This window comes from Phyllobates terribilis, unplaced genomic scaffold (assembly GCF_046119375.1).
Source record: "Phyllobates terribilis strain yellow unplaced genomic scaffold, ASM4611937v1 Scaffold_1__5_contigs__length_1240528914, whole genome shotgun sequence".
Taxonomy (NCBI): Eukaryota; Metazoa; Chordata; class Amphibia; order Anura; family Dendrobatidae; genus Phyllobates; species Phyllobates terribilis.
Genome location: NW_027362761.1, coordinates 1043526503 through 1043553991, shown reverse-complemented (window position 1 = coordinate 1043553991; position 27489 = coordinate 1043526503). Strand labels below are relative to the sequence as shown.

Sequence of the window (27489 nt, the reverse complement as noted above, 5' to 3'; positions counted from 1 at the left end):
GGTTAAAATCCTCTTTGACTTTCTAGTTTAGTGATGCTGAAATATTGGGGCTACCTGTAGTCCTACTGATGTATTTAGGGTCAATGTGTTAGTTTTTTTGCCAACATATAATTATACTGTTTTTGTTTGAACCACTTTGTGTTGTGCTCATACCTTTTACTTATTTCCAGGGAATAATCTTCGGGCTTCCCCACCAGCACTCAAGGCTAACATTGTCGCCTCTAAAAAGTCTGTGGAAAAAGATGTTTCAGCAGAAAAAAGTACTCCGTACATGGTCAGAGAGGAGAAGGCCTGTGGTCGAGTGGACCTGACTTCAGCAAAGGTGCGCTGCGGTTATTACATTTTGTGATGTGCTGTGCATAAAATAGTTCCCCCCCCAATTTCCCTTATGCCAAACATAGAACGGTACAAGAATCTGAGAGATGGAAAATTGTTTCCTTCAGCCCTATATGCATTTTACAAAGCTGAAGCATGTATGTATGTATTTATGTATGTATGCGCGATCACCGCACCAATCCTACTCCTCTTCACTGTGGTCCTGCGGTAAGGAGGATCATGGATCTATGGGGTGCCCACTGTGGATAGGTGATCAGTGTTGATTGTAAGGAAACCTTTTATTTTATAACTTCATCTCTTAACATGATTCATCCAGGCAAAGATCCAGAGTTCAAACCACTGTCTCTTTCAGTTTACACCATTAGTGCATTTCTGTGCAAGTCTGTTACCTACAAAGATGGTGTGACATGGTGTGCAGTGAAAGCGAGTCTGTCAGCATAAAATGACTGTTCAAACCAAGTACAGGTGCTCAGTGCACCCTTGGTGTGGCCAAACATTTAAATGTATCTTCTCACCTCTTTGTTTTGCCTCTATCTCCCTCTTCTATCCCCCTCTTCTTTGATTGACAGCTTTGGCTCTATAGAGCCACGAATGGTCGAAGATAGAGGGAAAACAAGCAGGTGGGAAGACGCACTTAAATGTTTGGCCACACCAAGGGTGCACCGAGCGCCTGTGCTTGGTTTGAGTAGTCATTTTATGCTGACAGACTTTTTAATATGTTATCTTGCTTTATCCTTCCTTGGCTTTAATAATCAGGTTGCACACTGGGCGGTATACTCTTCTATCCAAGCAGTGTCTGAGGTGTGTGGTCCATGGATCCTATTGATTAAATTTAAGAAGGGGCAGGAGAGCGACCATGATAATGATACTGATAGTAGCTTTTGCGACTGCTCTGTTGTCGTCCGTGCTTTTCCCTAATATGTATTGCAGTACCATGTTGGGCCAGCAGATGGCAGCTTAGTGACTTGCTTACAGTGGGGAAAATAAGTACTTGATACACTGCCGGCTTTGCAAGTTTTCCCACCTACAAAGAATGGAGAGGTCTGTAATTTTTATCCTAGATACACTTCAACTGTGAGAGACAAAATCTAAAAATAAAAAACAGAAAATCACATTGTATGATTCTTAAATAATTAAGTTGCATTTTATTGCATGAAATAAGTATTTGATCACCTACCAACCAGTAAGAATTCTGTCTCTCACAGACCTGTTTTTTTTTTTTTAAGAAATCCTCCTACTCTGCAGTCATTACCTTTTATTAATTGCACCTGTTTGAACTCGTTAATTATATAAAAGACACCTGTCCACACAATCAATCACACTCCAACCTCTCCACCATGGTTGAGACCAAAGAGCTGTCTAAGGACACCAGGGACAAAGTTGTAGACCTGCACAAGGCTGGGATGGGGCAACAGGACAATAGACAAGCAGCTTGGTGAGAAGGAACAAAGGTTGGCTCAATTATTATAAAATGGAAGAAACACAAGATGACTGTCAATCTTCCTCGGTCTGTGGCTCCATGCAAGATCTCTCCTCGTGGGTAAGGATGATTCTGAGAAAGGTTAAGAATCAGCCCAGAACTACACAGGAGGACCTGGTCAATGACCTGAAGAGAGCTGTGACCACAGTCTCAAACATTACCGTTAGTAACACACTACGCCGTCATGTATGAAAATCTTGCAGGGCATGCAAGCACTGCTCATGCCAGCACATGTCCAGGCCCGTTTGAAGTTCGCCAATAACCATCTGGATGATCCAGAGGAGGCATGGGAGAAGGTCATGTGGTCAGATGAGACCAAAATATAACTTTTTGGTATCAACTCTCTTCGCCATGTTTGGAGGAAGGAGGAGGATGAGTACAACCCCAAGAACACCGTCCCAACTGTGAAGTATGGTGGGGGAAACATCATACTTTGGGGGTGCTTTTCGGCAAAGTGGACAGGATGACTGCATTGAAGGGAGAATAGATGGGATCCTGTATCGTGAGATTTTGGCCAACGACCTCCTTATCTCAGTAAGAGCATTGAAGATGGGTCATGGCTGGGTCTTCCAGCATGACAATTACCCAAAACACACAACCAGGGCAACTAAGGAATGGCTCTGTAGAAGCATTTCAAGGTTGTGCAGTCTTCAGACCTGAACCCAATAGAAAATCTTTGGAGGGAGCTGAAACTCAATGTTGCCCAGCGACCGCCCCGAAACCTGAAAGATCTGGAGAAGACCTGTAGGGAGGAGTGGGCCAAAATCCCTGCTGCGGTGTGTGCAAACTTTGTCAAGAATTACAAGAAACGTCTGACCTCTGTAATTGCATACAAAGGTTTCTGTACCAAATATCAAAATTGGGAGGAAAATGGGGGGTGCGTCTTATGGTCCGAACGTTATGGATACTTGTGGTGGTGGTGGTGGTGGAGCGGGGGTGCCCTCCTTCCTTCAGTAATGAGGTGGCGGCAGCGGTGGTGAGGCAGAGCGGCTGGGGCCGGTGTTGGGCGGTGAAGCAGAGCGGCCTGCGCGGGTTTCCGGTGTGCGCGGCCATCTTACTGAGGCCGTGATCTACAGGTAAATGGCTGCCCGAGCTGGCGCATGTGCAGACCGGAAGCTCCAGCGGCCATTTTACTGTAGATCACAGCCTTAGGAAGATGGCGGCGGCCACCTGAAACCTACACGCTGCTCTGTCTAATCGCACGACGCCGCTCACAGCCCAGCACAAGCCCGGCACAGGGACCAGCCAGGCTTAGGCCCCGGTACAGGCAGCACAGGCCCTGCGTAGGGCCCCTCCCCCTCCCCCAGACCACCTCTCTAATACATTTTTGTGAGTATTAAATGGTTGCTAAACACATAATAAAGTGGTCAGCAGAGTGATTGACAGCTAACTTTCCTGGTCCTTCTAGTAGCATGCTTGTTTGTGTTGGCCGACCAGCCATAACATGTTGACGGATAAAGGGACATGAGCGGCTGCCGGATACGCCTGACACCATTAATCAGAGTAAAATAACCTGATGTGAAGCCTAACATACCAGTCACCTAGTGATCAATGTGACAGTGTTCATACATTGAATAGACCCTTTTTAACCTCATTATGAAGCCAAATAAAGTGCATTTAGTGTCCTGTGAGTGTTTTCTATTTCTGCATGTAACAGGCTATTTTGTAGCTCTGTACCTGACATACTAGTAATAAAGTAATATTTATCCTGAAGGTGCTGTTTGTTTTACTTCACCACGAACAACCACTAGACATGATCTAGTCTACTTGTAAAACCGGATTGTATGGCTTATTTATTCTCTACAATTGCTTTGTAACCAACAGTTTACAGTTGTGATATAAGTTCCAGTGCCCATTCCCACAGTCTTGTGACTGTTACTTATATACTGTGTTTCTCTCTTTAGCATGAAGAGCCATTTCGGAAAAAGAGTCCAATGGAAAAAAGAGACGGCATATTTCCAAATTTAAATTGGAATAAAAACAGAACCTGTGCCAGGAAAAATAAGAAAAAGAACAGTGTCTTCCCTGCAAGGTGCCTGCTGCAACACTTCAGTAGATACCGGCCAGTCACAGTGGCTTTCACTTCCTGGTTTTAAGGGCGTCAATAATGCACGCGGGGTTATGGTTTATGAATTCTCTGTTTTAATACCTTACTTCTTTATAACTGTTTCAACAAAAGGTGTGTACATCGCCCCCAGCCATCACATATGCAGGATCAGTAAAGTGCTTCCACTGCATAATAGGAATAGTTAACTCATCGCACACTGTTGTTTTTTTTTTGCTTTGGTTTTTTTTTGTATTTGTGAAAATATAATATGAAAATTCTTTATTTCTGAGAAGACTTTGTTTTGCACTATAGGAGTCAGAAGATCATCCAGTTCCCTATTTTCTCTGACATTCCAGTAACTACAGCCAATATAGCCCATGGCAGGAAATGTCGTACTGAGACCACAAAAAAAAATTTGTATTTATCGTGTAAAAAAATACTTGCACATCAGTTCAGTACAAAAGAAAGTTACAGGACATATTATTCACAGACGCAAAAGGCATTATTAGCATTTCTGAGAGCAAGCATTAACTTTAATACTATATATAATGTGTAAAACTTAAAAAATTACAGTCCAATCTGCTGGCACCATGTTATAGAGCAGGGGGAGTGGAGCAGACTGATATATACACTGCTCAAAAAAATAAAGGGAACACTCAAGTAACACATCCTAGATCTGAATGAATGAAATATTCTCATTGAATACTTTGTTCTGTACAAAGTTGAATGTGCTGACAACAAAATCACACAAAAATCATCAATGGAAATCAAATTTATTAACCAATGGAGGCCTGGATCTGGAGTCACCCCCAAAATTAAAGTGGAAAAACACACTACAGGCTGATCCAACTTTGATGTAATGGCCTTAAAACAAGTCAAAATGAGGCTCAGTATTGTGTGTGGCCTCCCCGTGCCTGTATGACCTCCCTACAACGCCTGGGCATGCTCCTGATGAGGTTGTGGATGGTCTCCTCTGGGATCTCCTCCCAGACCTGGACTAAAGCATCTGCCAACTCCTGGACAGCCTGTGGTGCAATGTGACATTGCTGGATGGAGCGAGACATTATGTCCCAGATGTGCTCAATCGGATTCATTTCTGGGGAACGGGCGAGCCAGTCCATAGCTTCAATGCCTTCATCTTGCAGGAACGGTTGACACACTCCAGCCACATGAGGTCTGGCATTGCCCTGCATTAGGAGGAACCCAGGGCCAACCACACCAGCATATGGTCTCACAAGGGGTCTGAGGATCTCATCTCGGTACCTAATGGCAATCAGGCTACCTCTGGTGAGCACATGGAGGGCTGTGCGGCCCTCCAAAGAAATGCCATCCCACACCATTACTGACCCACTACTAAACCGGTCATGCTGAAGGATGTTGCAGGCAGCAGATCGCTTTCCACGGCGTCTCCAGACTCTGTCACGTCTGTCACATGTGCTCAGTGTGAACCTGCCTTCATCTGTGAAGAGCACAGGGCGCCAGTGGCGACTTTGCCAATCCTGGTGTTCTGTGGCAAATGCCAATTGTCCTGCACGGTGTTGGGCTATGAGCACAACCCCCATCTGTGAACGTCGCGCCCTCATTACCATCCTCATGGAGTCTGTTTCTAACCGTTTGTGCAGACACATCCACATTTGTGGCCTGCTGGAGGTTATTTTGCAGGGCTCTGGCAGGACTCCTCCTGTTCCTCCTTGCACAAAGGTGGAGGTAGCGGTCCTGCTGCTGGGTTGTTGCCCTTCTACGGCCCCCTCCACATCTCCTGGTGTACTGGCCTGTCTCCTGGTAGCGCCTCCAGCCTCTGGACACTACGCTGGCAGACACAGCAAACCTTGCCACAGCTCGCATTGATGTGCCATCCTGGATGAGCTGCACCACCTGAGCAACTTCTGTGGGTTGTAGAGTCTGTCTCATGCTACCACGAGTGTGAAGGCACAACCAACATTCAAAAGTGACCAAAACATCAGCCAGAAAGCATTGGTACTGAGATATGGTGGTCTGTGGTCCCCACCTGCAGAACCACTCCTTTATTGAGTGTCTGGATAATTGCCAATAATTTCCATCTATTGTCTATTCCATTTGCACAACATCATGTGAAATTGAATGTCAATCAGTGTTGCTTCCTAAGTGGACAGTTTGATTTCACAGAAGTTTGATTTACTTGGAGTTATATTCTGTTGTTTAAGTGTTCCCTTTATTTTTTTGAGCAGTATAGTTTTATGATGAGATTCCATATATCTGGAAATCATTGCATTCCACCACAATATTCAGTAATGCCATTTAAATTCGGTTCCTTCCACCCAACAATACCTGGAAGTGGATCCATCACTTCCGGTGCTCCTAATGTCATTGGCGCAGTTGTCATTATGGCGCACCCTCATAGTCCGGCACGCCCCCCCGCATTGCAGACCTGGGATTACATGGTGGCCATCAGTCACATCAACTAACTGTGCCACCTTCAAGGCTTCGCATCGGCCGATTTCCACCAGGGAACCGCTGTGGTGCTTCCAGGACCCACCTGTTGCAGCAGTACCAGACAGCTTCCTGGGGCGACTGGGCCAGGGCCTAGGTAAGTAGCCATCGTCCTGTCCCACGACGATCATCCCCCTGTTCGACTCCAGTGTGTAGGTTCCCCTTCTACAAGTACAGGAAACCACCTGATTAGTGATGAGCGAGTATGTTCGGTTAACCCTTTCGCCGAGTATACTCGGCCGAGCACCGAGTATTTATAGAATGCTCGGGCTTTAAGTTTTCGTCGCTCTGTGAACATGATTTGCGACTGTTTGACAGATTTAATACATGTGAGGAATGCCTGTTTTTTCAGCATTCCTCACATGTATTAAATCTGTCAAACAGTTGCAAATCATGTTCACGGAGTGACGAAAACTTAAAGCCCGAGCATTCTATAAATACTCGGTGCTCAGCCGAAAGGGTTAACCGAACATACTTGCTCATCACTACACCTAATGCGTTGGAGAGGCTCTGCCCTTTTATTCTGTGGGTTTCCTGTCCTTGGAGGGCGGATCCCCTCTCTCTTTGAATGCTGTCATGGGATCTTGAAAATCCCATTACTAATAAGTAATGCCATCTTTTTTTAACAATTTAAACCTCTGCTCTTTCTGGGATTTTAGGTCCAGTGGGCGGTCTTATCAGTGACTGACAGCTGTCTCTATATGCATACTTCTACAAATAGTAATAATAATCTTCCGCAACATATTCCGCAGCGCTTAACAATTCACAGGTTCATATACAAAGGAAGCTGTCCGTTACAGGACTGCCCACTGGACCCAAAATCCCAGGAAGAGCAGAGGATTAAATGGTTAAAAACCAGGTTATACTGAATCTTTCATCATAAAACTAATTATTAAGCTACTCCTTTCCCCCTGCTGCATAACATTGTACCTGCAGATTACACTGCATGTTCGAGGTGACAGGGTTCCCTTTAATGTTTGCTCTCAGGACTGCATTCACTATTCATTCTGTTTCATTGTTTCCTTTTTGTTTATATGATGGTTTACTTTGACAATTTTCAGACGTGCTGGGTTTTCTGTGAATTTTTATGCAGATTCTGCACTGAAAGGCTTTAATAAATTACAATACATGTCAGTTTTGAGTGTAGGAAAATATATGTAGCTTTACCTTCCACTGTAAAGAACTCCTTTTTATCTCCGCTTCAACACAGGGTTAGTGAACAGAATGGCTTGAAACACAGTTATCAAGAGGCAGATAGACTAGAATTAAGAGCATCAAGCAGGGGCAAAATGTGGAGTTCCTTGACGAATGGAGATGTTTGCAGAGGGGAGCAGAGACCTAGTAGAATGCCTTCACGAGGTGATGCAGGTAACCTGAATTTTCATGTTTGGCAGTGTTATGCTTATTTTTGCTCTTTGCTTTCATTAACTATCACTTATGCACACCAGTGGACTGTTTCTTCTTTTTATCAAAAATTATTTCTGAACCCACCTATTTAAGTAAAAAGATGCCTCCAATATTTTCTTGTTCTTGCGACATTTTCAAAAATGACAAGTAGTGTTAAGGCAAATTGAATATTAAAAGAGGGAAAAAACTCTTATTTTCTAGTTTCATTTAAATGGTTTTAACCCTAGTGTCTAGGTCAGTAATACGGTGACCTCCCTGACAAGTGTGTAGCATATAGAGCTGTCATCATTCAATCTTAGTCTATGGGCACACACAGTGCTTCAAAATGCATTAAGGTTCTAAATAAAGCCTCTGGTTTCATTGGAACGCTCGAGCGTCTAATTTAGTTGAAATTACACCCATTATTCCTAGTTTGGTTGTAATTTATACTTAATATACCATGGGGCAGTATGTGCACTTGTGATTGTACTCTATTGCCTATAGTTAAAGGGATTGTCCCTTTTCAGAAAATCTTGGTCCCCAAATGCAGTGTAGTCTTAAACACCCCCCCCCCCCCCAAAAAAAAAGAAACCGCGCGCTTTACTCACCATCTCAGGGGCCAGTGCTGTGTCTCCTCTGCTGCTCTTGGTGTCCGGTGTTGGCTTTGGTGCTGATGTCACGTTGACAGCATGGCAGCCTATCGATGAGCTCAGTGGCTCTGCCCATGTAAAAAAGAAAAAACTGCGCCCAGGACCAAGATTTTCTGAACGGAACATCCCCTTTAATAGCTCTTTTCCAGTCAATGAAAATGTTTCTTAAAAGCAAGGCGCTCAGACCGGTCAAAAATAATAAAAAAAAATATCCACTGATCCCCTGCACGTCTCATCTGCTTTTATATGGACATTTCTGGTCTCCTCTCTATGATCATGTCTTGACACACTTGAAATGTATAGAAATATCCACTCAGCTTTAAAAATAAAGATCGTAATCTGAAAAAAAATTGCCAAAAATGGTAACCTATATAGCACAAAAACCTGATTTAAACAATAGGTATTTTTCTTATGATAACTTGTATAATGGCATATAATATTTGTATCTCTAGCTTATATGTTACCAACTAGTATCATAAATAATTGTCTCTTCATTTTTAGATTGCTATCAGATAATGAAAACAAAATCAGTAGACAAGTTTTCGTCAGACTCCAGCTCAGAGTGCGGGAGCTCTCGTGGTAGTGTACGGGCCAGCCGAGGTAGCTGGGGAAGCTGGAGCAGCACTAGCAGCTCTGATGGCGATAAGAAGAATACCCTCTCTAATCGCCTATACTTTCCTCCAAGTAAGTTTTGAATGACCAGGTTCTGCCCTGATCTCCATAAAAGTTTTATATTCATTTGTGTTTAGCTGGTCACTCTCAAGCAGACCTGTTATTACTTGATGGTGAGTTGATGATCTTCCTATATGACTGAAAAAAAACTTCTAGTAGGAAAACAGCCTATCTTTCTAATAAAATACCTTGCACCCTGATGCCACCCTCAGGGGGGGCCTCTTTATGTAAAGTATCCAGAGCTTAACGCTCCCCATCCCTACTGCTCTAGTGTGGCTGTAGCAGGCTCTTAAATGAACGCTACAGTCGTCATTTAAAGAGGACCTTCATGAGCAAAGAGGACGGGGTGGGTACCGTTCAGTGTAGACAAGGTGGGACATTGCACATGAAGACATTTCCCACTTGCCAGTTGCAATCGCTAGATTTCAACTTTGATTCCCCGGTCATGTTACCTGCAAGACAGTATACATGGGTATGCTTTAATTGTTCTCGTGGTCACCATATTGTGTTGTCAGCAGTTTTCAAGGATTTAAAACTGCTGACACCCACTTTAAAGATCAGTTTAATTATAATGTGTACATGTGATGTACGGTGTGCCCCCGCCTGCACTGTGTGGCGCCCCTCTCGCCCGTACCGTGCGGCGCACACAGCGTCCTTGTACTCAAAACAACTAGATAAGAACAGCCAATTTAAAATTGCTTTATTTTTATAGCTGTTAATACTTATAAGTCTGAGGATTATTAACTGTATCATGCTTCTTCCTTTAGGAGAAACTCCAGCACAAAATAATTTCTCTTCAGAAAACCCAATTTCACTAAATTTGTCTCACAGTATTTGTAATACAAGGTAAGTCTTCAGAAGACCACTTTTGTTTTAGGCTAGATTCATGCTAATATAATGTGCTCCGCCAAGCAGTACGGTGTGGTTTCTGTCAAAATCCCCTCAGAAACAGTACTCTGGTAGGAACCTCAATTAATCCATTCACTTTAATGAAGCCATTGGAGTAGTTGGAGACGCTGACAGGCCTCTGTCCAGGCAGTGTTAGTCTTTTTCAGAAAAGGGCAAAAAATTAGTCTACCATGTTGGTTCCCATTGGAATCCTGTTTTTCGGGGATTCTGACGAGCTCTGAAGTAGGGCTTGGTGGAGAGCTTTGTATGAGCGTGAACAAACAAAAGGAAAAAAAGATCGGCACCATTCAATTAGGCAGTCAGGTGAGACTACTTGCAGCTGGCCGACACTGTGGCTGCAAGGTGCTGTACCTGAAGGAAGCGTCTCTTGAGTGTAGATGTAGAAAAGATGAAGGTGGCACCCTTTCCAAAAAAATCTTCTTTATTCAAACTCTTCAAAACATGGAACTGAGGAAGTGGGTATCCTTAATGACAAAAGTTCTTAAAGGGGTTTTCCCACAAACGAAAGTTGATTTTGATCAATCGATCTTGGAATAATAATAATTTCCACAATTGGATGTGTTTAAATAAAATGTTTCTGTGCTGAGATAATCTTATAAATGTGCCCCTGTGTAATGGCTGTGTCTGACTGTGAACAGAACACATTCTGATCATACCACAGCTCCTGGGCAGGGGATGAAGCAAAACAGTATATAGACATTACAGCAGGGATCGCAGATGATTCTTTTTGTGAAATAAAACATTTCCCTGTCTGTTTTTAAACAATATTTTACTTCAAAGAAAGAATCAGCTGCGATCCCTTGTTGAAATGTCTGTATACTCATTTGTTTCCTCCCATGAGCATGAGATGTGATATGGTCAGACACAGCCATTACACAGCAGGGGCACATTTATAAGATTATCTCAGCACATTTTATTTAAACACATCCAATGGTGGAAATTATTATTATTCAAAAATGTAATGATTAAAATTACCTTTTGTTTGTGGGAAAACCCCTTTAACCCCTTTACAACCCATGACGTCTTAGTACGCACATTTGCGTACCCCCCGTTCAGTGAGGGCTGCTGCGCTGAGCCCTCACTGAACCGAGCACATGTCAGCTGATTCTTACAGCTGACATGTGCCCGCAACAGCCGCGGGTGGAATCGCGATCCACCCACGGCTGTTAACATGTTAAATGCCGCTGTCAATCTCCGACAGCGGCATTTAACGCGCGCTTCCGGGTTGCGCGTCATAAGCCCCGCCCATCGGCGACCCCGTCACGTGATCGCGGGTCACCGATGGGTGGGCATGACAACCCAGGGTCTGCAGCAGACACCTGTGGTTGTCATGATCCGGTCGCTATGAGCGCCACCTAGTGGTCAGCGCTCATAGCACAGGACCATTTCTGCTGCATGCAGGGGATCTGCTGGTCCCCTGTATGTAGCAGAGCCGATCAGACAACTGCTGCTTCTAGTCTCCTATGGAGACTATTGAAGCATGCAGTAAGTGAAAAAAAAAAAGTTTTTAAAAATATAAAAAAAATTAAAAAAATATAAAAGTTTCAATCACCCCCCTTTCACCCCATTCAAAATAAAATATAAAAAAAAAACCCTACATAGACATATTTGGTATCGCCGCGTTCAGAATCGCCCCATCTATCAATATAAAAAAAGAATTAATCCGATCGGTAAACGGTGTAACGAGAAAAAAATTCTAAACGCCAGAATTACGTTTTTTGGTCGCCGCAAAATTGCAATAAAATGCAATAACGGGCGATCAAAACATCGGATCTACCCCAAAATGTTATCAATAAAAACGTCAGCCCGGCGCGCAAAAAATAAGCCCTCACCCAGCCCCAGATCACGAAAAATGGAGACGCTACAGGTCTCGGAAAATGGCGCTTTTTTTTTTTTTTTAAACCAAATTTTGGAATTTTTTTTCACCACTTAAATATAAAAGAACCTATACATGTTTGGTGTCTACGAACTCATAATGACCTGGAGAATAAGAATGGCAGGTCAGTTTTAGCATTCAGTGAACGTGGTAAAAAAATAAATAAAAAACAACTGTGGTATTGCACTTTTTTTGCAATTTTACCGCACTTGGAATTTTTTTCCCGTTTTCCCGTACACGATATGGTAAAACTAGTAATGGCGTTGAAAAGTACAACTTGTCCCGCAAAAAATAAGCCCTCACACGGCCATATTGACCAAAGAATAAAAACGCTATGGCTCTGGGAACAAGGGGAGCAAAAAACGACAAAACCCAAGGTTGCGAAAGGGTTAAGGATACCCGCTTCCCCAGTTCCATGTTTTAAAGAGTTTAAATAAAGAAGATGTATTATGTGAGAGAGAGTGCCACCTTCATCTTTTCTGAATGCATGTGAATCTAGCCTTACTGTTACAACGTTGTATATTTTCATGAAATACAACTTTCTTGAAGCTTTTGGAGATTTACTATGCACACGGTGACCTATATGGCATAGTATATAGCGTAAAACACTTCTATTTAGATTTAGTCTTGTTGCCAGGGTAACATATTACAGGTAAAATTCAGTCACATATCCAGCTTCATTGCAGTAGGTTGATACGTACAGTAATCCGCTGGCTTCGTACAAAGCCATTAGCCTAGTATATAGTAGGTTTTCCCAAATGAAGGCCTCCCTTGTTTCTACAGACCAGTAATATGAGACTAGTGGACTTGTTTGTATTGGCAATGTGCCTGCAGACTTCTGAATACCAATGAGTACAGATCTCCCAGGCAACTTTTCTTACAGGATTTGGGTCCTTCATTAATTAACCTTTTGGTTTGAGCCGGTTTGACGTTCACAACGGAGATGATATATTTAACACTGGTGAATGTAAATAGTTGTGTAGTTAGGATTTTCCATGTTATCTTGTAGCTTACCATAGAAATATAGTGAGCACTGTACATTGTAGGGAGATTGCCGACCGGACTAGTTCATCAATTTAAAGAAGCACTCCTCCCATCAAAGTTTTTATCCTCTTAATATATTGCAATCATCATATTATATAGCACTGTGTACTTACAATTGCTTATTTTGCCTTTGTACCCAGTCAATTATATTCTTTTCTCTGCTCTATGTAGAAACAGGAAGTCTCTTGTCCCTGCATTTATCATTCCCCTCTCCAACTCTTGACCCAGCTGCTCTCTCTTCCCTCTGTCGGGGACTTTTGCAGTGACTGATGAGTCATACAGGGAAAATTGATCCCTGTTTCTACATAGAGCTTAGAAGGATTAAGCTAGTCAGTTTTTAATCACGTGATGTCACAGACCTAAAGGAAAAGAGAAGAATTAACTGGCTAGAAAGACGAAATGAGCAATTGTAAGTACACAGTGCTATATAATATGATGATTGCAATATATTAAAAGGATAAAAACTTTGAAGGGAGGTGTGCTTCTTTAATATTGGGTCTGATGGACTGGAATAGTATTTTAAGTATGACTTTGGGTAACAATGTATTGTTTTTTATTTTACATGATGTGAGTCGAGATTGACATTAATCCTAATATTAATTGATAGTGGGTTAGAGGGGCAGTTGCAGATTTGCATTGAAGCCAGGATCTACCTCTGCTAGTCTGAAAATGCTGCCTGCCATACAAATACAGGTGTATCTCACTAAATTAGAATATCATCAAAAAGTTTATTTATTTCAGTTCTTCAATACAAAAAGTGAAACTCATATATTAGAAAGATTCATTACAAACAGAGTGATCTATTTCAAGTGTTTATTTCTGTTAATGTTGATGATTATGGCTTACAGACAATGAAAACACAAAAAGTCCACTGTAAGTTATAATCATCAACATTAACAGAAATAAACACTTGAAATAGATCACTCTGTAATGACTCTATATAATATGAGTTTCACTTTTTGTATTGAACTGAAATAAATTAACTTTTTGACGATATTCTAGTTTAGTGGGATGCACCTGTATGTATGTGCTGGATTCCTTTAGGGTACTTTCCATGGAACATATTTACTGTGGACCTCCTGCATTTATATCCACAACATGACTGACAGGCCATAAATACAAAGGAGGTGTTAAAGAACTGTTCATTTTTTTGCATTGCAACAGGTGAAATTTGCACTGACCTCTTTAGTGTACATTGACTTGCTGCGTACAACGGCTGCAGCTCTTGTTGGATTATAGCGGAGATTTTTCACAGCGATATCGTAAAATCTCATACACCTGTGAAACGCAGCCAATTTTCCACAAACAAATACGCATCAGAAAACCGACTGGATTTTCATGACGAGGGAACGTACCCTAATACTTTCTTTTTATTTTCAGTTCTGATATAAACTCTTTATCTCACTATCCTGACATGCTATCATCACCTTTCCCTGAAGTACCAGAAGCTGATAAAAACAAAGGTAAAACTATTGCACTTTCCATGTTACACATTGATATATTTTGCCCAGAAAGTGCCCATGCTAACTGCAAGTTCAGATAAAAGGTGGTCTTACAGAAAGTGGTTAGACTGCTCTTCATATGTAACGGACACTTTTTAATGCCTACTACTACATGTATAGTTGTTCGATTTTTTTTTTTTTTTTTTTTTCCCCCAGAAAAATTAGACTTTATTACATTTTCTCTCAATAGATGACACAATTATTAGGCAGCTAAATTCTTAATCTTTTTTTTCTTCACTTAGTAAAATACATTTTACAATACATTAAATATTTTTAGATCCTCCCTCCTGTTTCTACCTTTTCAAGATTACACAGCAGTGACAATCCGGTCCCAAACACTGGTCTTCTCGCCTTGTTTTATTTGAGAAATTTAAATTATTAATGGAATTTACTTTCAAGAGTTGTTAAGATGACGATTCTGACGTTTCCTTAGGAGATGCTATCATTGTCAAGTTGGTGCCACTGACGCTTCTTCATTCTAGAGATTTTCAAGAGTTGCTGTAGTTTGACCTTTAGCAGATATTGATGGCAGTATTTCATGAAGGGGAATCTGCCAGCTTATTCATGCTGTCCAAACCACGAGCAGAATAAGTATTACAAGCATCTGTTTATGCTGAAATGCTGCAGGGTTTTATAGAAAATTAGTTGAAAGCACAGTCAGTAATTGAAGTGACTAGTGATAGAGGTATGTCCCCACCGGCTTCTCCCCACCCGCTTAGCTAGACTAACCAGTCTTTCCCTATACAGGTTCCCTTTAATTCTGCTCCATTTAACTCTGTTTCAGCACCATAAATAACACAGTGACGCATCAATGTACTTTTAGGTCTGTACCCACAAGATGATGTCTGGTCTGCACAGCCTGTGTGTCTAACGAATGATCTCAACTATAATCTTGAGAGTCCAGTGCCATGTGTATCGCAGGATCCGCCACCGGTGCCAAATAGGTGTGTATTGTCTAGTAGGCTTCATTCACACATCCGTTTTTTTCCTCATCCATGCATTAACAAATCTGTTTGTTTTTTTTACGCGTCCAAGTCTGTTCTGTTAATCTTAGTCTATTCTCATCCGTTTTTGCGGCTCAAACTAAGCCATTCAAATCTATTGGGATTCATCAGAAACAGATGAAAAACAGAAAACATCCTCTTTAAATCAGTCTTCCATTTTTCATTCAATTTCTATATGGCAAAAGAAAATAAAAATTCAGTCGACTTTTTTAAAATTTTTTAAAAAACCGACAAAATGGATGACCAATGGTAGAAAAAGTCTGATTTTGATCGACGTAAAATGGAAACAGATGTGTGATCTCCTGCTCAGCGACGTTAGGAAAGCATTAGTGAGACTTTTTTTTTCAGTGTATTCATTTGTATCGTAGGCAAGCACTGCAGACACATGAAAACAGTCAGCCATGACAGGTAAAGGGAGTAACATTTGTTATCTTCTGACAGTGTCGCCTGTCAAGTGATAGGATATACTAGGCAGCAAGTGAACAGTCGGCTCTTACCGCAATAGGCCCTGATAGTGCATCCATTGATTGGCTTGGAAACAGGAGCTGAACCTGTGCTATTAGCATTGGGTGCTTATTGCAGTGTACAATGAGCAACCCATTGCCACGACCAGGATTGGAGTTATCACCAATCCCATCTCCCTAACTTCCTAGATACTATAGTCAGTAGCATCAGAGGCATCCAGGGAGTTTGCCAGACAGATGCTTGAAATGGTTCTAGCCCCCTACTGGGCAAAAAATGCTAAATTAAGAAAAAAAGCATTTAAAGTAAACAAAACTGCCAAAAAGCTTTCCCATCAAACACACAAGCCCCCATACAGTAATGTCAACAGAAAGATGAAGTAATTGTTCTCAATGCTGTCGCATTTATTTTTCTAACAAATATTTAACATTTAATAACAATTGTATGGACTCTTACATTAGGATTAACATATTTTTTTAAATCAAATGTTGAAAATTTTGAAATTTAAGGACAATTACAGAAAAAAAGAAAACCGACCCTACCTCCCAACCCCTCCCCCAAGACAGTATAACAAATCATATCGAAGTGCAAAAGATGAACCACAGTTAGGTAAAGGAGAAAATATCATACATAGCTGATTACTGCTAACTTGTTAGAACAGAGATTAAATACAGATGAATACTGGCATGCTGGAAAAAGTGTCGCCAAGAAATATGCATCTGGAATTGATACATAGGCCTAGTATTCAGAAAATACCTAGACGGTGTCTCTAACTCTCTTGATGCCAACCCTGATCCATCAATAAGATTATTAACATACTTATAGCACAGGGTGCACCAAAAGTTAAAAAAACTAAAAGAATGACTGAATTACAATGTTTCCATTAAATTCCCCCCTTCCCCAATAAAAATTGGTTTTACCCTGCAAAAAAGTTTGGGTAGTGGGAAACTGCCCATGCTCTATTCAATGTCTATGGAGCCACATGTGAGCATGTGTGGTGCTGCCCCTTTCATCTCCTCTTCCCTGCTGTTTTGCACGGATATATTTCATCCTATATAGTATAGATTATTGTTAATAATTGTTTTTTTTGTATTTTAGCTACATCAATTGGAATTCAGCATGTGATGGGCAGTTTTCTGGCATGTATGGCTCCTTAGAGTTAAATGACTTTAATGCCTACCCCGAAGGTAAAGATTACATTACACCTATAAAAGATACACGATTGCTACAATAAAACTGGTTTTACAGTCCGATTTGCTTAGGTTGGTTACATTTATTTATGCCTATTTCTGTGTGTGTAAAATGCAACATGGACAAAATGTTAATAAAATAGGCAGTTCCAGTTGTAGTCTTACAGTTTGCATGCAACTGGAACTGCCTATTTTATTAACATTTTGTCCATGTTGCATTTTACACACACAGAAATAGGCATAAATAAATGTAACCAACCTAAGCAAATCGGACTGTAAAACCAGTTTTATTGTAGCAATCGTGTATCTTATATACATGTATAGTGTTTTTTTTCTTCTTTTTTTTATTCGCTTGCGATATCCATCTTTGCTGCATGCAAACACGAAGACTACAACCGAAACTTCCTATTTTATTAACATTTTGCCCATGTTGCATTTTACATTGAAAAGTGAGCTTTAATAGAGAAATGAAACTGAAGTCTTCCTCTATTTGTAGGAAACTAAACCAGGTTTGCATCTAGTGTCTTTGTTACCAACCCATTGAAGGTTACATTTAGTAATGGGGAGAAACATTCATTTCATTTAGATGATAGTCTTTACATAGACATTTAGATGATAGTCTTTACATAGACCAGGATAAAAATGACGGTAGTTTTTAGCCTTTATGTACTCAGTCTGATTTACTGATTTAGAAGCACCATTTTCAAACACTTCAGAATGACCAAAAAGCGGAAAAACTTTTGCCATAAAATTGTGGTGGGACCTCTGGCACCCGGACAGTGAAGCTTTTGGCTTGCTCTCTGCACAGTGGCGCATTCCCTATTCATGGAGCTGCAACACAGCCCCTGTGCCTTGAAATGTTGCCATGCAGGAGCAGAATTAGTACTGAGGACAACATTCATCATTTTGTGATGGCTAGTGGATTTCTTGATGTTGAAGTGATATTTAACGTTTACTATATTTTCTAATTCTGCAGAAAATATGAACTTTCACAATACTTTTTCGTGTCCCGATGTACAAAGTCCAGCTTTTATTGACCAATGTCAGTCTACTTGGAGTTTGAATCCTCCTGCTGCAGCACCAGCACCACCTCCACCAGGTCCTGCCATGCCAAGCTCCTGGGAACCAACAAACTACGTCAGCAATTCTGTAAGTAAATGTTGGTTTGAAAAATCTGAGAAGAATCCAATAGGCGCTAGGGTTTGTTTTATTTGTTTTTTTTAAAAGGTGTTTATTTTAGTGTACACAATAAAGGCTCCAGAAAAACCATAGACATCCTGAAGATAGAACCAAGTGCCACACAAAAGTGCTAATTACAGATTCTATGTAGTATATTATTTCACATGTCATAGGTAGGAACATTTTATTCATAACTCGCATTAATTTTGAATTAGTTGTGTGAAACACAAATGAGGCTGCCAGTGGTGCACATGTTCTCACTTGGTACCACCGATCACATTCTCATGACTGTGCTTCCAATTCCAGCCTTACCTCTCCAGCACCAGAAGTTTATCCCCCATGTCAGGACTATTTGGATCTATCTGGGCCCCACAGAACGATGCGTATGATGGGTACTGCCCTGCGAGCGGCTCTCCTCCTCATTCCGAGCACATTGGGACTCACTCAATAATGTGCAAACAGGAATACTCTTCTAGGTTCAACCCCTTCCATGCTTACATGAATCTGGACATTTGGACATCTGCTAACAGAAATCAAACTTTTCCTGTCTCCAGAGACTCTGGCTATTGTGGTAACATGTGAACCGGATACCAGTGGAAGAAAATGTGATTAGTGTTACTTGCTGTTTTTGGTCATTAGACTGAGCAAGGTGTTGGAATAGAATATGATGTTGGTGAATATTTTGGCACTTTTTATATGGATAATAAATCCTTTTTTCCTTTTTTACTGACTTTAAGCTTTGTGTTTTCATTTATTTGCACACAACTGCAGAATCGTGAACATTTGTAAGAATGCCTGATTTATGAGAGTTAAGTAGACTTTCAGTTCTTCTCTGAACCACATGTTCCCTTTTAGGGAGTAGGACTAAATGTTGTTTGGTCCCATTTGGAGGCAGTTGAGGTTACACGGACATTTTTTGCATCCCAACTTGTAAAGTATTATCTTTTAGTAACCCTTATGGCAAGTTTTCTAGGAATTTGAGGCAATTACAGTAGGAATATATAGAGTTTAGGCAAGTATACATAGCCATAATGGATTGAATAACCGCTTAGGCCGATTTCACGCATCCATATTTCATGATCCAAACTCCGACCTCAATGTACGGACTGACTGCGGGTCTTCTAACCCAACCTTGTGAGTCTTTATATATGCCTATGATATTGTCAAGTTCAGGTCGGTACACCAACGGCTTATCCATATGCAGACCGTGATACATGGATCTGTTAAATTGACCTATGTTGCAGCCATAGTGCATGTTTCTCTGATTCCAGAAAATCTCACAAAAAATGTAAATCTAGCCTTCTGCTATGATAATTAGGAAAGGCCAATTAAATCACGCTATTCTGTAATCCTGTCATTGAGACAAAACTTTGCCATAATAGACCTGTATGTACCTGTGTAAGGGATGTAAAAGTCAAATGGCATTGTATGCAACGTAAACTGGATAGTAGGAGAAATATGAAACATTCAATCACAATACTTATTTGTACTACTATTTATTGGTAACTTTTACTTGAAATACATAAAATGGTCTCATCAGAAAAATGAAGAACTATGCATAGATGAGTTTATATTATCAGCATGTAGTAAATATTACATTTTGCACAAATAAAGAGAAATATACAATTAAATTGGCATCAATGGGACGTCATAGGTGCCAAATAATGATTTTCTGAATTATTTGACAAATGTAGCTAAGGATATATTGATTCAAATATAAAATTTGTTTGAAAAGACATAAAACCTAGAAAAAGAAAGTCCAAAATAGAAGGCCATTGCAAGAAATGCTAATACAATTTTGTTTTTTTTTTACTTGGAGAATGTTTCTATTTGGTTTGTATTGCTCAGTACTTTTCACCTAGTCTTTTAAAAATCCTCATTACATTGTGTTAATGCCAGATCATCTGATGACAGCAAGTGTTTGAAGAATTGGCACATTGGGCTCTTGGGAACATTTGGACTAAGCAGAGTGCAGTTATGACAGAAAACTTTTATAAAAGACAAAACTCCCCACAATACAGAAAAGGGTTTGCTAATTTTTTCATATGAATGATTCCAAATGAAAAATAAGCATTCATGTTGTCTGTATTGTTTTGACAAATCACTGAAGCTTTTATCACGATTTACATGTAATGAACAGATGTACAGGAAATCAAACCCTTTATATCTACCCATTTTACAATAGCTATAAACAGACTGAAGAGAATCTATGTTCTATAGATCAGGGTTCCCCCAACTCCAGTCCTCAAGACCCACCGAATGGTCATTCGGTAATTCCATCACCTGTGCAATACTAAGGAAATTCTGAAAACATGACCAGTTGGTGGGCCTTGAGGACTGGAGTTGGGGAACCCTGCTGTCGATGATTGTAAGTCCTAATTGACAAAACCTATATAGTTCAAGTCATAAATTGACATACATTTTTGCCACATTTATTAAAATTCAGTCTTTCACAATTCCTGACAGGTGGGCTCCAATTAAAGGGAATTATTTCACCCTCAAACTATTTTATATGTTCATGTACAGTGGATATAAAAAGTATACACACTAGTGATGAGCGAGCGTGTTCTGTTAACCCTTTCGGCGACCATGCTCGGGTGTCGCCAAGTATTTGCAGCGTACTGCAATGGTATGTTTGAGTCACTGTGTGCGCATGATTTGCGACTGTTAGACAGCTTTAACCCCTTAAGGATGGAGCCAATTATGTCCTTAATGACCAGGCCAAATTTTACAATTCTGACCAGTGTCACATTATGAGGTAATACCTCTGGAACGCTTCAAAGGATCCCACTGATTCTGAGATTGTTTTTTCGTGACATATTGTACTTCATGATGGTGGTAAAATTTCTTTGATAAGGCTTGCGTTTACTTGTGAAAAAAATGGAAATTGTGAAAATGTAGCAATTTTCAAACTTTTAATTTTGATGCCCTTAAATCAGAGAGTTATGTCACACTAAATAGTTAATAAATAACAAATCCCACATGTCTACTTTACATCAAAACAATTTTGGAACCCAAATTTTTTTTTGTTCGGAAGTTATAAGGGTTAAAAGTTGACCAGCGATTTCTCATTTTTTCCAACAAAATTTACAAATCCATTTTTTTTAGGGACCACATCACATTTGACGTGACTTTGAGGGATCTGTATGACAGAAAATACCAAAAAAGTGACACCATTCTAAAAACTGCTCTCCTCAAGGTGCTCAAAACCACATTCAAGACGTTTGTTAACCCTTCGGGTGCTTCACAGGAACTGAAGAAACGTGGAAGGAAAAAATGAGCATTTAACTTACTCTGTCTCCTCATTGGGGGACACAGGACCTTGGGTGTTATGCTGCTGTCCACTAGGAGGCGACACTATGCTTATCTGAAAAAGATTAAGCGTGGCTCCTCCTCTGCAGTATACACCCCCGGACGGCATCAGCCTACTCCAGTTTTTGCTTAGTGTCGCAAGGAGGCACACCTCAGACCTTCACTCATCCCTCGCTTCAGCACGGGATTACAGATGAAGAAAAGAGGGTCTCTTAAGAGACCCCCGGCATGGCTCCTTCCTCTGCCCCCTACTACGGGGTGCACAGTTGAAGTTGAGATGGCGTAGTCACCATGCTGTTCCTTCTCCGGCCCCTCGGGTCAGGCTCGAAGTTGAGAACCCCCCTCCTTCCCCAATTCCCTCGGTCTTGGTCCGAAGTTGAGGAGAGGACAAAGCCCCCTGACGGTGACAGCGGCACCCTCCCTAATCCGCCCTGGGGGTATTGGGTTGAGACACCATCAGGTAGGGCCTGGACGGCAGCATCTGCAGCTCTCACCAGCCAGCACACCGCAGCCGAGAACCAGCAGCAATACAGGAACCCCAGCTTGACTGCGGGACCCTGTAGGAGCCGGGGGAAGTGCAGGCAGCCATGGCACACACAGGCGCATAGGCCTTCACAGGCCCTGCACCTGCGGCAGCTTTTCATCTTAAGCGCCTAAGGGGGGACTCTCTTCAGAGACCCCCTTCCACTGATGTCCCCACTGCCAGTCTGCCTTTCAATCCGGGGGGGGTCCGGTTCTGATCCGACCCCCGCCCCCCGGACTACCGCGCTGGCCCTTTTTGGGCATAGAAAATAAATTTACACCGCGGCTTCGGACCATTCCCCCCCCCCGATGACGATTTTTACTCACTGCGGTGTCACACAGGGGGCGGATCTAAGCTGCAGGGCGCGCATCTCCATAGCAACTGCCGCCCTTGCAGCGTTCCGCCCCCCCTTCTCCTTCATCTCTGCAAGCAGGAGAAGAGCTACGGCGGCCATCATAAGCTGCAGGACGCATACAGGCCAGCCAAGTCTCCGGGGAGGCACAGGACCAGGCTCTTTCAGCGCTGTTCACAGGGGCACATTGGTGGGGTAAGTTCACAGTCTGAGTTACCTCAGCCGTGAATTGTATTACTCTGTATCCTCCTCTGCACAGTTAGCCCTCTTGCATAGCCACTCCAGGTGCACTATGCCGGGCTCAAAGTCTAAGAAAACCAGGCAGGACTGCTTTTACGCTTTCTGTACAGCCTGCAGTAATGCTCTTCCCAGCGGCAGCACATATCCGCATTGCAAGGATTGTACTCAGACTACTGTGCCGGAGTCCCAAGTAGCCCCTACTACCCTTCAGTGTCTAATGCTACGCCGGAATGGGTCACTCAAATGTCACAATCTATGACAGTCCATAGATAACATGACCTCCAAATTGCTTCAGGCTCTGCAAAGCCATACCTCGACTATGAATGCTACCCAACAAAGGGAAAGCCGGACTCAGTCACATACTGACCCAGGCACATCCATGTCCAGGTCAGGACGCAAGCGCACCCATAGGTCACGCTCATCTGCGTCATCCCATAGCACACGGTCATCCCTGTCTAGGGAGAGATACCGTAGTCACAGGTCATCTACACAGTCCCCTACCAGGGACAGACATGATATTTCTCCGCATCAATCTCCGTCCACAGAAATCCCTCATTCTGGGTCACCTAGGACACACCTTAGTGATACACAGGAGTCAGAAGGCGTCTGCGATTGGATGGATCCCTAACTCCAATCCCACCTAGCAATGCAGCGCTAGTTGAGGACATAATCTCGTCCATACATCGGGTGCTGGACATCTCTGATCCGATCCCGGACGCACCACAAAATAAGATTTCATTTGAAGGAGCTCTGAAACCACCTAAGGTTTTCTTGGATCATCCAGAATTTAAATCTATCCTCACAAAACAATTCTCACAGCCTCACAAGAAGCTTAACAATCGGAAGTTTCTGGAGGCCCTTTACCCCTTTCCAAAGGAAACCACCAAAGAATGGGCAGACCCTCCAGCAGTGGACCCCCCAGTCTCCAGACTGGCAGCACATACACTTCTTTCACTGCCAGATAGCTCAACCCTTAGGGAAGCAGCAGACAGGCAGGTAGAAAGTATGGCTCGCTCAATTTGCGAAACCACAGGGGCCTCCCTAGCCCCCGCGTTCGCTTCAGTCTGGGCAGCTAAGGCCATACTGGGTGAGCAAAAAATCTACAAACTGGCCTCCAAGCTTCTGCCCCTGAACTGTCGGACCAAGCAGTTCAGATAGCAGTTGTGGCAGATTACATGCTTCATGCAGCTCTGGATTCTGCAAGGGGTGCAGCGGGCGCAATTTCACACGCCATCACAATTCGGCGTATCCTTTGGCTGCGTGAATGGAAAGCGGACGCAGCCTCAAAGAAGTCCCTCACGCACCTTCCATACCTCAGCACTCGACTTTTCGGTGAAAGCTTGGACACGATGATATCCAATGCCACAGGGGGCAAGAGTACCTCTCTTCCCCAACTGAAACCCAGGCGCAATTATAACAAGCATAACCAAGCTCGCTTCCGATCCTTTCGGAACTCTTCCGGCTGGTCCGTTTCACGGCCACCACAAAATAACAGCCGCTTCACACGCAGGGAAGACTCGAGGCCGACACAAAAGTCGGACAAATCCTGGCAGTCAAAGGCTGGCCACTCAAAATCAAAAGGAGGAAAATCTAAGAATTTCTCCTCATCATGACTCACGGACTCAGGAAGACACTCCACCTGTAGGAGGCCGACTTTTACTCTTTCATCAAGTCTGGCTACCTATTACAGAAGACAAGTGGGTCAGGGAACTAGTATCTTCAGGATACAAAATAGAGTTCACTTCCAACCCACCAAACAGACTCCTTATATCTGTTCCCCCAAAATCGCCAGTAAAAGCTCATGCCTTCCACCAATACCTGTTCCTGCAGCCGAGTGCTTCCAGGGGTTCTACTCCAATCTTTTCGTAGTCCCCAAGAAAGGAGGAGGGGTACGCCCCATACTAGACCTAAAACAACTCAACAAATATGTACGAGTACGTCACTTCCGTATGGAGTCCCTCCGGTCAATCATTGCATCCATGGAAAAAGGAGAATATCTCGCCTCCATTGACATACAAGATGCATACGTGTATATAACGATTGCACCTGCCCATCAGAGATTTCTCAGGTTCGCAAACAACCAGGACCACTACCAGTTCGTGGCTCTCCCGTTCGGACTCGCCACGGCTCCAAGAGTGTTTACCAAAGTCATGGCAGCCACCATGCACGTTCTACACTCCAGAGGCATAGTAGTCTTTCCATACCTGGACGATCTTCTCGTCAAGGCTTCTACCTTCAAGGACTGCGCGCTCAGTGTCTCAATCACAATCGACACCCTGAGTCGCCTGGGTTGGTTAGTCAACCTACAAAAGTCATCACCAACCCCAAACCAGTCTCTGACATTCCTGGGAATGCTATTCAATACCTCCAAGGGCCTAGTGCTTCTCCCCAAAGACAAGGCACTGCCTCTCCGTCTAGGAGTTCGCACCCTTCTCAGCAAACCCCCTCGATCTCTCCGGTTTGCGATGAGAGTCCTTGACAGGATGGTGGCGGCAATAGGTTCCATTTGCCCAGCTTCACCTCAGACCTCTCCAACTAGACATTCTCAAGTCATGGGACAGGAACCCGTCTTCTCTCGACAGGAAGTTCCAGCTGAGGTCAACCAGGAAGTCCCTTCACTGGTGGCTCAACCGGACCTCTCTAACAAAAGGGAAATCTTTTCTCCCAGGTCATTGGAAGGTCCTGACCACCGACGCAAGCCTGACAGGTTGGGGTGCAGTACACCTATACCACAGGGCAAGTGGTCCCCAGCGGAAGCAACCTTGCCCATCAACATCCTGGAGATTCGTGCCATTCTCCTGGCGTTGAGAGACTTCCATCACTTACTGGCAGCCTCTCACATCAGAGTACAATCGGACAATGCCACAGCCGTGGCATATGTCAATCACCAAGGGGGAACCCGCAGTGCCAGAGTGATGCGAGAGGTGACACGCATCCTTCACTGGGCGGAGAAAACGAGCTCCATTATCTCTGCGGTCCACAATCCGGGTGTAGACAACTGGGAAGCAGACTTTCTCAGCCGACAAGGAATAGACTCGGGAGAGTGGGTTCTCCATCCCGAAATCTTCCAACAGATCTGCCATCGTTGGGGCACTCCGGACGTGGACCTAATGGCGTCTCACCTCAATGCCAAAGTCTCCAACTTCATGGCCAGAACACGTGACCCGAGAGCTCTAGCGGCGGACGCCCTGGTTCAGGACTGGACCCAGTTCCAGCTCCTGTACATTTTTCCACCTCTCCCTCTGATTTCCAGAGTGGTGAGAAAGATCAAACAGGAGGGAGTTCCAACCATCCTAATCGCACCGGACTGGCCCAGGCGTACATGGTACGCCGACATCGTACGATTCACAGCAGACGTTCCCTGGCGTCTTCCCTACCGCCCGGATCTTCTGTCACAAGGCCCGTTCTACCACCAGAACTTAGAGGCCCTCAATTTGACGGTGTGGCCATTGAGACCTGGGTTCTAATCCAGGCAGGTTTTTCGCCAAACGTCATTAAAACCATGATCAGAGCGCGAAAACCAACTTCTGCCAAGATTTACTACCGTACCTGGAAAACTTTCTTTACCTGGTGCGAATCTCGTAACCAGACCCCACTCCCTTATTCCCTACCCAGGGTACTTGGTTTTCTCCAATCGGGTCTGGAAGCCAGACTATCCCTGGCCTCCCTTAAGAGCCAGGTGTCAGCTCTTTCAGTGCTTTTTCAAAAATGCATTGCTCATAAACCGCAAGTAAGAACATTTCTCCAGGGGGTTTCCCGATTGGTTCCCCCCTACAGACGACCTCTAGAAGCGTGGGACCTCAACCTGGTGCTGACAGCATTACAGGAAACACCCTTTGAACCCCTTAGGGAAGTCCCACTCCGTCTTCTATCCCAGAAAGTGGTTTTCCTCGTGGCAATCACCTCGCTACGCAGGGTGTCTGAACTCACGGCACTCTCCTGCAGACAGCCTTTCCTGATTTTTTTCCAGGACAAGGTAGTCCTTCGTACGGTTCCATCCTTCCTTCCGAAGGTTGTATCCAGCTTTCATCTCAATGAAGAAATTTCACTACCATCCCTCTGTCCGGTTCCGGTTCATAGAGTGGAAAAGGCTTTGCATACGCTTGACCTTGTCAGGGCACTGCGTATCTATGTGTCTAGTACTGCGCCCTTCCGGAAGTCTGATTCTCTTTTCCTTCGTCTGGAAGGCGGCCGCAAGGGTCTACCAGCTTCCAAAGCTACCCTTGCCAGGTGGATCAAATCCACCATACAAGAGGCCTACCGCCTCAAAAATTCGCCTATTCCAGCAGGTATTACGGCACATTCTACACGTGCGGTAGGGGCCTCCTGGGCCCTTCGGCACAACAAGTGTGTAAGGCAGACACCTGGACCAGCCTACACACGTTTACAAAACACTACAACGTTCATACCCAGTCCACAGCAGATGCGAGCCTGGGCAGACGTGTTCTGCAGGCGGCTGTGCCCCAATTGTAGGGACCCATCTACACAATATTCGTCCATTGCTTCCCACCCAGGGACTGCTTTGGGACGTCCCAAGGTCCTGTGTCCCCCAATGAGGCGACAGAGTAAAGGAGATTTTTGTGTACTCACCGTAAAATCTCTTTCTCTTAGCCTCTAATTGCGGGACACAGCACCCACCCTTTGCCCGTTCCGGGCTGTTAAGTTGAGTTCTCATATTGGTTTTCCTTTGAGTTCTTACATAGTTGCCTTTTTATAGGCATGGTTATGTTATCTATGTTACGTTCCTCCTACTGCTTTTGCACAAAACTGGAGTAGGCTGATGCCGTCCGGGGGTGTATACTGCAGAGGAGGAGCCACGCTTAATCTTTTTCAGATAAGCATAGTGTCGCCTCCTA

General features: G+C 43.3%; 1 protein-coding gene across 2 annotated transcripts in view; it reads left to right on the top strand.

Annotated features, from left to right (window-relative positions):
• TMEM131L (transmembrane 131 like) overlaps positions 1-18937 on the top strand; it is a 132901-nt gene extending 113964 nt beyond the window's left edge. For both annotated transcript variants that reach the window (XM_073645239.1, XM_073645242.1), the window contains 10 exons: positions 171-322; positions 3721-3848; positions 7543-7700; positions 8870-9052; positions 9808-9886; positions 14250-14332; positions 15195-15315; positions 16936-17024; positions 18004-18176; positions 18513-18937. In XM_073645239.1, the coding sequence (XP_073501340.1) occupies positions 171-322; positions 3721-3848; positions 7543-7700; positions 8870-9052; positions 9808-9886; positions 14250-14332; positions 15195-15315; positions 16936-17024; positions 18004-18176; positions 18513-18788 (1442 nt within the window). In that variant the 3' untranslated portion in view covers positions 18789-18937. The remainder of the gene's footprint in view (positions 1-170; positions 323-3720; positions 3849-7542; positions 7701-8869; positions 9053-9807; positions 9887-14249; positions 14333-15194; positions 15316-16935; positions 17025-18003; positions 18177-18512) is intronic.
• Positions 18938-27489: the final 8552 nt, after the last annotated feature.